Source organism: Pholis gunnellus (assembly GCF_910591455.1).
Source record: "Pholis gunnellus genome assembly, chromosome: 22".
Lineage (NCBI taxonomy): Eukaryota > Metazoa > Chordata > Actinopteri > Perciformes > Pholidae > Pholis > Pholis gunnellus.
In genome coordinates, this window is record NC_136549.1 from 9,370,781 (window position 1) to 9,381,565 (window position 10,785).

Genomic DNA, 10,785 nt, shown 5'->3' on the forward strand with positions numbered 1-10,785 from the left:
TTCAGTACACTTCCGCGTCACGTGACTTTCATGTGACCTTTCTTAAAGGGACCGACAGCAGTCACGGTCCGCTTGTGAAGCACTGACTGCTATTATAATAATGCTCTGTGTGCTAATAGAAATATGTTTTCGGAGCAATAATAGTGTCATTAATAAGAAGAACCCAATTGAGTCTAAAATAATAAAATTGAGTTAGTATTATTGTTAGTAATAATAACGAACATTGTAAATATATATATATATATATATATAAATAACATGCAAATAAATGATATAAAATAAATAAAACTATTTCCTTATGAGGAAAATATTTTTTTTTATAAATGTGCAATCAACTGTATAATAGAACCAAATTACTCAGGTGTTTTAAAACATGTCAACAACAAACAAAATCCCATTCTTTATCACTGTAATGTGAAAATGTTTTACAAAGACTTGGAGTGTGCCATGAGAACAGAAAAGTGGAGGAACTTGATGCAAGAGCTGTCAGCTGGTGGTACTGACACTGGATGCTTTATGCACTTTCACCTACTTTTTGGTCCCACACCACTCGTAAGAAAGAAGTTGTTTTTGTTTCAGAGCACTCATTCTCTGGAAATAACTTGAGCAATAACAATTCCTGGAAATTACTAATGTTGTACTGCCAGATATCTGATCATCTTATTTTTGCCACATATCGTATCTTGGCTGCTTGAAAGCACTTTTACTGTATAATACATAAATTGATGCCAGGAAACAGAACACACACTTCCCACATTCATGAATCATTGATATGGTTCCTACAAATGGTGTACAAAGACATAGATCGTGCAGCTGAAGTGTGTCTTTTACATAAACATCTTATACTGTAACATTTGCCTATTGTAAGTTAGACTTTGGTGATCACAGACTCCCCAAACATACTGATTTCTTCGAAGTTTTGAACATATGAGTAATGTACTGAAACTTTCTCCAAGACAAACACACACTGAGAGCTGTGAGGACTACCTATGAAGGCAATATGTCATCTGTAACTTGTACAAAAAAATATTGCAGCCAGAGTCTTGACTGTAACGAAAAGAAAGAGAATATTTCTCCAAAGGGTCCCTTTCCTGACTATTGTTTAAGGTTATAGATCTAAATAAGTTACATAATGTCCTGCAAACCTTGGGAGCAGTGACTCCAAACTGCACAATGATTGTATTTAGTGTGGTACATGTTGCTAATACTGGTGGTGCTTTGGTAAAAGACACTGAAAGAGTCATCCCGGGAGAGGGAAAGGAATCCCGACTGCTGAGGAATTTTAGGAAAAGTTTCAAGCAGATGACACCTGCTTCACAAACTTCTGCTGCTCTTTTACAAAGTTCTACAGAGGACATGAAATCATGACGCTGTGAGTGATGTACTATGAATCCTCGTCTTGCTCATGATGCTAATGTGGAGTCCAGTTTGTTAGTTGGCTTTGCGACAAAAAACCCATTACATATAAGTTAATGTTCTATGGTCAATGTATTTATAACTTAATCATTCAGACATGGAACGATGGCCGCAGCAGTGAAGTCAAGAGACAAAGTGTGCAATCACAGATTGCATCTCCAATAAATTAACTTTTTGTCCCTGTGGTTCCATCCGCCCACCAACATCCTCTGAGACACAGAACGTCTCTCTATTCAAGCCCTAAAATATGTTGGAGTGTGCTCCAACACACACACACGTGTGGATGTGCGCTGGTGAAGTTGACCGGAACTTTTGGAAGCTCCAAGAAAGCTTTGAGCGTGAGGATATGGATGTCTGTTTAAGTGTGTGTGTGTGTGTGTGTGTGTGTGTGTGTGTGTGTGTGTGTGTGTGTGTGTGTGTGTGTGTGTGTGTGTGTGTGTGTGTGTTCATCATGCTCTCCAGATGTTTCTATGCTCCATGAGGAAATGCTCCACTCTGGATCTGCTTTAACAATTGAAATTCTTCTTGAGAAACTCCAGGGAACAATAATGTTGCAGCATTAGTGCAGCTAGATGGGTGGATGCATGGTGTGTGCATTCGTATGTGTGTGTCTGGGTCTCTGATGGGAGGTCATGTGATGCAGCCTTTCACTATAGTTCCTTTGTTTGTATCCAAGACATCAGCGGACAAAAAGTACTTTATGGGGGACATGGCTGAAGGCAAGTTCCCTCACAGAAACACACAAATAGAAATGCCGCTCCTTCAGATTTCGACTTTCTCTCAGCACTGTTTACTTCATGATCTGTGTTCAGATCAGTCTCTTTCTCTTTCTTTCACTGGTAACATTATCAGGTTTGGTAAACCTGTTATTACTCATCTTTTCACTGTACCAACAGATACACTGCCTCTCTCTCTCTCTCTCTCTCCCTCTCTCGCTCTCTCTCTCTCTCTCTCTCTCTCTCCTCCCCCACCCCACTCAGAAACACACAATGAAGTCACACAGTAAACTAAGAAAGCTGAGGGAAAAAAACAACACGTGTGTGTCGTTAAATTATATAAATGAATCACTCCACGTCTCCAACTCCACACACACACACCTCCACGCCTACACACACACACACACACACACACACACACACACAGCTCTTCCAGATGGGGAGGGTCTTTTACCAGCAAATCATGGGGTGCTGCCTCCTCCTCTACGCCCATGCAAAAAACAGGATGCATTGCGCAACAAGAAGGGAATTTTCTTTTAGAAAAATCCGCGTTACCCCTCTTTATAGCATTTTGATTTCTACTATTGGAGTTTTTTTTTTAAACCGTGTCCATATTTTGACCGGGAGTTTAAGCGCATCAACATGGGGAAAGTGAACGTCTGCTTGAAACGGAGTTACATTATCGTGACAAGTTTGATCGCGGTAAGTGTTTTCATGCGCATGACAGAAAAAAGTTCATAGTCAAATAAAACCAGAGACGCGATTTGTTTCGCACTTGAAAGTATCCATAAACCAGCTGTTGGATCAGATGCTTGAATCTGCAATTCGATGATGTCAATTGTTTTCAGTGCAATTTGTTAAAGAAATGTCAGTTTTTATTTTGCCTAATTGTTGGCATTAGCACTGCAGCTAAAGTCTATTGGAAATCCAAACTCTCTGGATTAAATATTTAGGGGAGAAATGGACATGATGATACTGTAAATACAAATAAATTTCTCCAGGACATGATGAGCAACATTGATATTATTACTAATGCTTCAGCATTTTTGTAATATACCTAAACCCCCTTTTGATAACATTTGGCGGAACAGGAACTTGGCATATGTGCGGTTAAACAATTACACTGAATTGTAATGTGTGTTCACAGCAAACATGCAACAACATCTTTTGTATTATTGATTCATTATATTTGTTTCATGCATTCCAACCTGTTAATTCGCCTTTGAGGGGTGGCTTTGTTTACTAACTTCACACTGAAAGTATAAAGAATAATGAAGTGTGTTGCTGCCGTTGCAGATACTCAGTGCCCTGCTGTTGGCAGTCACTCTGTTTCACCACGGACACATCCACTACAATGAGGAGGTAACTCATATTCAACATAGTTCTCCTACAACTAAAGGGGTAATATCAGTGGTTTTTCATAGCCTTCCAGAATGTATTCTCTACATCATAGTAAACCAGCATCAGCCATTTTGCAAACAATGTTACTGTATTTGTACTATATTTTATGTGACAAGAATTTCTGCTATACAGAACTGAAAGGGAACGAATGGCTCCCTTTTGAAATACATCCAGCAAAAAATTGTAAATATTGCAAGAGCTTAAATTTGCAAGAACACTGGTCCTTTAACTAATAGCTATTATTGAGCTGTTTACATGCACGTAACACCAGACTCAGTCACACTTTTTTGTTCCTATTGAAAGCTTTGAAAGAACACCATAAATCAAAATACACACATAAAGCAAAGGGTATAAGTCCAACTTTGAGTCCACGTTGACAATAGGTTTGTACACTATTCCAGCCCATAGAAGAAGTTCTAAAGCCATCTATCTTTCTAGAATTTACATACTTTGCGGGTGCCTTTTTTAAGCTCCAAGCTGTCTGACTGATATGATTCCATGTCATAGATTAAATCCTTTGCAAAATGTCCTCACCGAATGTGACTTGTATACACATAGAAAACCTGAAAGTGGCGATTGTGCTCGAATTCCTAATGTCTTCAAGTAAATAATGTTTGAACTTCATGTAAATACTGAACTCATTGTGTACAGCAATAGTGCTGGGATGACCCTGCTCTGTGTCGATGTTAACCTTTCATTCAGAATATTTTTACATAGTTGCAATCTGTGTAGAAACTGCCAAGATTGACCTCAGGAGTTAAAGACAACAAATCTGATTCTTCAGCAGCAAGCTTGCATGCTGCCCAGATTATTGAAGTCAGCTTTTTTTTTTTTCCTGCTCACCGAGCCTGCTGTTCTCTCCTCAGATCGAAATTATGCTCCCAGGCGTTTTTGCAATGTATGGTATTTCCATCATAACTCTGATCCTGGCCATCATTGGTGTGTATGGTGCTTGCAAAGAGAAGAAGTGGGCACTTATACTGGTGGGTAAAGAAAGAAAAAATACATACATTATAACGTTAATAGCTGTAGTATTAATAAACAAGTATAAATCTCCTTAATCTTTTCCCAGCATCTGATTGCTCTTGTCTGTATATGTGTGTGTGTCTCAGTTTGTAGTTGGAATGATCCTTGGCAGTCTGATTTTGATTACAAGTGATATTCTTGGACTGGCTCGGCGACCACAGGTATTACAAAGTTGAATCTGACATGTGTTGTCCTTTTCGAGACATTTCTTTTCGACCCATAACTATATACGGACTATAAGTAGCAGGCTGCATCAAAACTGCATTATTGATCCCCGTAAATGCTGCACACTGTTCCTTTTTAAGTCTCTTGAATTACTTCAAGGTGCTACCAGACAAGGATCAGTTTACAGTTAGCTCAACGCTACCTCACTTAGTTTGTGTTGCTACGCATGTCAAGCTTTCCATTCTCGCACGGCACATATGCACTTTACAATTGTAATGGTCACCAATGTACCCCTCAAAATTCATAGTCATTCTTTAAACAATCGGTAACAATCAGTAAGCAAAAGCTGGTCTCTGGATTCCAGCTGACGACGTGGATTTTGTCGGTTAAAAGGGGGAAGAGAACCTTTTATGTTTAGGTTAGAGCCGATAAACACACTGTTTAATCCATTCCTTTCACTTTTGTGGTTTTGGAAAAGCAACAGTATCGCTCTTCATTCACAACAAAAACGTCGCTGTGTTTTTTTGTTTGCCCAAATACATTTTGTAAATCGCAAATGTGCCTCCAAAAAAACAGATCTGTAGCATTTTTCAAATTGCTGGGTGTCTGATTTTTTGACATGACTTTGTTTTGTTATGCAGGAGGTTCAACAACTGAAGAGGCATTACCTACAAATGCTGCCGCTGAATAATGCTAGTGAGATTACTATTGACAGCTTGAAGGAAATACAGATTGAAGTAGGTAACCCTGCGCGGGTGTGTGAGTTAAATGCAAGCTTATTTTTGTTTTTGACTCACCTTTATTTTGAATCTCATACAGAAGCAGGTCCAAGTGCTTTAGAAGGTTATACATCAACTTAAAACACAAACAGCATAAAACAGAGTGATGTAAAGTGGATTCAGTTTTTGTAATATGGAAAGCATGAGATGTCCACCGATAGAATGGATGGAGCTTATGCTCTCCTGATGAAATGACAATTGAACAGAGACAAGGCTGAAAATCTAGTGCATCGCAGTAATCCACCATCCTTCCGTCTTCTCAGTTAGAGTGCTGTGGACTGGATCAGGGCTACCAGGATTGGGGCTACAACATCCCACAATCCTGTCTGTGCTCACAGGAGGCCACTAATCCATGTGTGAGTGTGAAAGACACTTCATTTCTGCACCAAACTCGTGTGTATCAAGACCCATTGATACAGTACTTTATTAATAGGTAAAACTCAATTAATACTGTATATGATTGTCGCTTGAATAAAGTTTCACATGGCAAGAACGTCAAAAAAAGGTCCGTCGACTCAGGATGCCTCAGGATGAATCGTATTAACTGGTGATCCTTGATCCATGTCTGTGTCTTCTAGGTGGAAGCTCCCAGGAACAGCAGTCTGTCTGAGTACACAATGATGAATGACCAGTACGTCAAGATCTATAAAGAGGTAATAAAACCAATGACATTTTCTACATTTACTGGTTAATGTGCAAACTGTCACCATATTATTAATCAAGACAGTTGTAAAAAAAAAAAAAAAAGATCCTCATAAAGATGTGGATTTTCTTTTTTAGTGTGTGGAGAGAAAGTTTTGAAACAGAGCCAGCCCTCGCATCACAGCCTGTTTCACCACCAAACAATGTGTTCATACACTCAGAGACTGGATAGTTTTATGTCTTTGGGATTGTTTTTAATTTTGATATTTGAGGAACAAAACAAAAAACATGTTATAGCTACTGATTGCACACTTAAAAACGTGTTTCTCAAGATGATGACATAGGGTATTCCCCAAACACCTGAATAGTCATTCCTCTGTGACTGATGTTAACTCTCGCCATTTATTAAATAAAAAAACGTTACTATTGTCTAAAGTATGCTAGCACTCTGATTCAACTGTAACAACTATGCAATAGATACACTTTTTCAATCATCACGTTACTATGTTATTACAGTAATGTGATGTCCCTTTATGTGACCTGAAGGGACCTAAAACAGATGAATCTCATGAATTGCAACATTGGTTTTTCTGTATAAGTCAAATAAGAAGGCTTTCTATCAGGTCTAGTGAAGTGCTGTCTTGTTGGAGTTTGCTGTATTTATTAAACATCCTGCTATGATGGGAGGGTGATACTTCTAAAATCATAATAAATTCTAAGAATTGTGCAAAATATCCGTTTCTCTTGTCTGAAAACTGGTTTCCAGCCCTTTTTTTGGCTTTTGACCCCTTTTTTTTTTATAAATGAAGCATAATGTACTCTTGTAAAGTCACATTGTTTGATGTGCTCTACTGTTGCAGTCATGCCTTCCATACTTGATTGCTTATGTGATGATGGTCATAGATACTGCAATGGGCATACTCCTGGGAGTCATATTGTTGTGGGTATGTATCGTCTATGTGCATCTGTCATGATTGTGCCCGTCTACCTGCCTACATATGTATCTGCTCTCCCCTTCACTATCTTCAGCTGTCTCCACACGGTGTGCAGTAATGGTCATCATGAAGCCCTCATAAACCAAAAGTCACAGCTGTTGACAAAATGTGATTTGAAGTAGACGCACTTAAAGAACTTCTCTTGGGCTCAAAAGTGGAGGTTTAAAGTTCCATCGTGATCTCAGAAACGGCAACACAAAAACAATCTCACCTCAACGTCTATTGAGTCGCTGTTCTTGTCATTGGTGGTACAGAGGTTGCCCTATCTTATTGGTAAAGGTTTTATATCAAAATTGAAAGAAATACCTGCACAAATAAAGACAATTAAATATAGATCTGTCTGTCTGACTGTCCTTCGTTTAGCAAAAACAAAGAACACATAACCGTCCCTCATAAGTAAGAAAAGCACAGGTGTTACCAATAACATTAATAAGGACTCTGTAGTTAAAAGGAATCCAGCCATCGTTAATTTTATCGTCCACACCTGTGCATTTCTTACTTGTGACGCATCAGCATGTCTTAAAGGAAAGAAGGCTATCTGTCCATGTGTTTGCTTTGTCTTTTCTGCCCCCTTCAGTCTCTTTCTAAAGCTGCAGCTCTCTTCAAAACAATGTATCGTCATAGGACGAAACATAACAAAAAAAAAGATGAATACTGTAGGAATTAAAGGACCATGTCTGTTTCTCTGTCCTTCAGCTATTGTCGGTGGCGTTGTGTATTTTCATCTTGTGTCGGCTGAGCAAGAAGGAAGACATCCCGGTGGTGGTCTACAGTACAGAGGCCAAAGCAGGCAACTACACGCCTCTGGCAGACTCTGCAGAGGTCACCTGATTGGGATTGATACAACGATACAAAGTGTTTTATGCTGTTTTAATATTTACCACGTTGCATGAAAACCATGTAACCTTTATTCACTTTTGTCATCCTTTAAGATGCAGTACATGTTTTCACAATGGGAAAACCTTGGGCTGGGGAAATGGTCAGAAACAGCACACACTGTGAGAGTATTTCCTTTGTTATACGCACACATACACATAAGCCTGATATTAAGTCTGAGAGCCGTACACCCTTCTGCTATACAAGAGAGGTGCGGAATAATCATGTAGCACATTTGTTTGCGAGCACTTCCAAGCAACAAAATAATTGTAAGATATGTAAATAGAGGAAAGATTTCAAATGAGATGGGGAAAAAAAAAATGTTGTTTTCACAAAAGCACTGATGAAGAAGTTACTGCAGACATATTTACATGATGGATGTCTTAAAGCTTTAACTTTAATAGGTTTCTGTATTTCATGGTTGTGTAGCTTTCTGCAATCTTCTGTATTCTGCCAAACTTTATGTAACTTTATTTTTAAAGTTTTTGTCAATCACATTTTAATCAGAGAAGCTACTGGAGCACTTCCAAAGTGCTATGGGACAGTTTTATACAATAGAATGTAATTGGTACGTGTCGGTATGAAAGAAACAAAGGCCGATACACATGAGATGTTGTTTTGCCCACAATAAACAAGAGGACTCTTTATCTGTGAGTGATAGCGCTTCGTTTCTTTGGTCCTTGCCGCTACAGTGCACCCGTTCTACTGTTCAAGATCTGGAGCAGTGCACGCTGCCGCTTTCCATTCCGTCTACGTATGGGTGTTATTGCATGACAGAGCATTTTCTAGGATGAGATAAGATGAGATAGGATAGGAGGAGGCAGGAAAACAGAAGACAGGAAAGGTGCAACTAATAAACTGTATTTGACATATTTTGGGTGCCAAAGAAGCAAATCCAAAGTTTGTAAAAACCTCGTCTTCTTTAGCAAAGCTGTGTCTCCTCTTACTCCCTTATCATCTGCATACAAAAAGGAGAGTGAACAGGAGAGTCCAAGAGCTTATTCTTGTCACCCTAGTTCTCAATGAGATGTCAACTGTGTAACTTCACTGACATTGATGACATCCTGTGATCAATCGAATGGACTACATGAAAATCAAATGTACCCAACCGGCCCCCTTTGGTTGGCAAGCTTGCATCCCTGCTGTCAAGTTATTTTTTTCTTGCATAAACCGAACAATGGTGGAAGAATTAGCAGAGTTCAATGTCAAAATACGTCAACACGAAAAATGGAGTGGAGTAAAAAGCAGAACATTTCACTCTCAAATGGATTGGAAAAACTCAAGTACAAGTACCACAACATTTTACAGTACTTAGGTAAACGTACGTTTTACAGCTCGAAGAAACTATTTCAAAGTACAACCAAAAAAGGGACAAGAATCACATATTTTATTCCTGCTATTTACAAAATATTACATACGTTCATTCCATAAATAACAACAAAAGAAAACAGAAATAAAAATACCATATTTAGCAAGATACTGTATATTAGGCATTAATGGTTAAAGTGCACAGGTAGACATTGGATCTGCTGTTTCAGATGAAATTCATTTTGACAATATATTGGTCAAGGAGACATTTCAACCGCAGGCAGCTCATGCAGCAAGTCATATTAGGAGTGATGTGGCGTAAAGGCTTCTTCGGTGAGAGTGGCTTCAGTTGGGACATTACAGTCTCTGCAAGAATAGTGGTGACGTGCTTTCCTACAAGAGTCTCTCACAACCTGTCTGCAGTGGCGTCGCCAAAACGTCTCCAAACCTTGAAATTAAACTTTGGAAGCAAAACGTTTGAGGATTTATTGCATGTCTACTGAATGTGCAACCAAACAGAATCCCTTCTCTTCATAGTGGGTATCATTGAGCTACTAAATGTGCTTTAAAGAACAACTGAACGGAGTGACGGAGTTTCAAATATACATTGTGCATAACGAGGCATCAAGACATTCTGTTGTCCTAATGAGAGCTGTGGCTCATTCCGTTGTCCAACCTGATTATTTACCCAAGAAAATACATTGCTCGATAATAAATAAATGATTATATTTCAATCAAAGCACTTTGTAAACACTGTTTAGGAAAGGTGCTACATATTGGTTATTAATATTATTATTTGTTCAAACATTATTGGTTGCTCTAATGCTGAAAATTCAATGAGTGAGCTTAAGACAAGTATGAATATTAAATACACGTGTTTTAAAAGAAGTTGGTCCAGTCGACAAATGTTAAATTAAACCCATGAATGGAGTAATTGAGGTACAGTATATGCAATTTGATTAATACCTGTCTTTCCAAAGACAGTCAAGTCAGTGATGTATGCGGGTACGAAGGAAATGGAGATAAATAATATCTGAGTATAATCCAGATAAGACGACACTTACTGTAAATAAGAAAATGCTGGGATTGGCTCCAGCTACTCAATGAAAACAGATGGCTGATTAATGCTTGGTAAGATATTCATTTCAAACAAAAGCAGCATCTGAAAATGTGCCGATTAATGTTGATATTCGGGCACATTTTACAAGACAGTCAATTTCATTAAATTGCAATGTTTTTACAGCAGTAAGGCAAACAAAAAAAAAAAGTCACTTGAAATTGATCTTTGCATGTAGATTACTTTTCAATATCAGTAACATGCATTAACAGAAACAAAAACATATGTTGCTATAGCACAAAATAGCCAGGATTTGGTATACATCATAATGTGTTTACATGTGCAAATACAAATATGGTATGCTTGATATTAATTTGAAGCGTGTATCAAAACATACCAGGTGA

At 38.4% G+C, this 10,785-nt stretch overlaps 1 protein-coding gene across 2 annotated transcripts; it reads left to right on the plus strand.

The window, feature by feature from the left end:
* The first annotated feature begins 2,664 nt into the window (after positions 1 to 2,664).
* LOC306713723 (tetraspanin-8-like) lies at positions 2,665 to 8,648 on the plus strand. 2 transcript variants are annotated; one of them, XM_079183533.1, is made up of 9 exons: positions 2,665 to 2,834; positions 3,429 to 3,494; positions 4,400 to 4,516; positions 4,646 to 4,720; positions 5,366 to 5,461; positions 5,767 to 5,859; positions 6,082 to 6,156; positions 7,006 to 7,089; positions 7,837 to 8,648. In XM_079183533.1, the coding sequence occupies exons 1-9, from the start codon at positions 2,775 to 2,777 to the stop codon at positions 7,969 to 7,971; spliced, it is 801 nt and encodes a 266-aa protein (XP_079039659.1). In that variant the 5' UTR covers positions 2,665 to 2,774; the 3' UTR covers positions 7,972 to 8,648. The 2 variants fall into 2 exon arrangements, with proteins under 2 accessions (XP_079039659.1, XP_079039660.1); XM_079183534.1 differs by having other exon boundaries at positions 5,369 to 5,461.
* The last annotated feature ends 2,137 nt before the right edge of the window (positions 8,649 to 10,785 follow it).

Excerpts from the sequence above, each read along its gene's own strand:
- LOC306713723 (XM_079183533.1), top strand. The coding sequence starts at position 2,775 with ATGGGGAAAGTGAACGTCTGCTTGAAACGGAGTTACATTATCGTGACA. Across the intron at positions 2,835-3,428 it reads TCGTGACAAGTTTGATCGCG|ATACTCAGTGCCCTGCTGTT; the intron begins GTAAGTGTTTTC and ends CTGCCGTTGCAG. Across the intron at positions 5,860-6,081 it reads AGGAGGCCACTAATCCATGT|GTGGAAGCTCCCAGGAACAG; the intron begins GTGAGTGTGAAA and ends TGTGTCTTCTAG.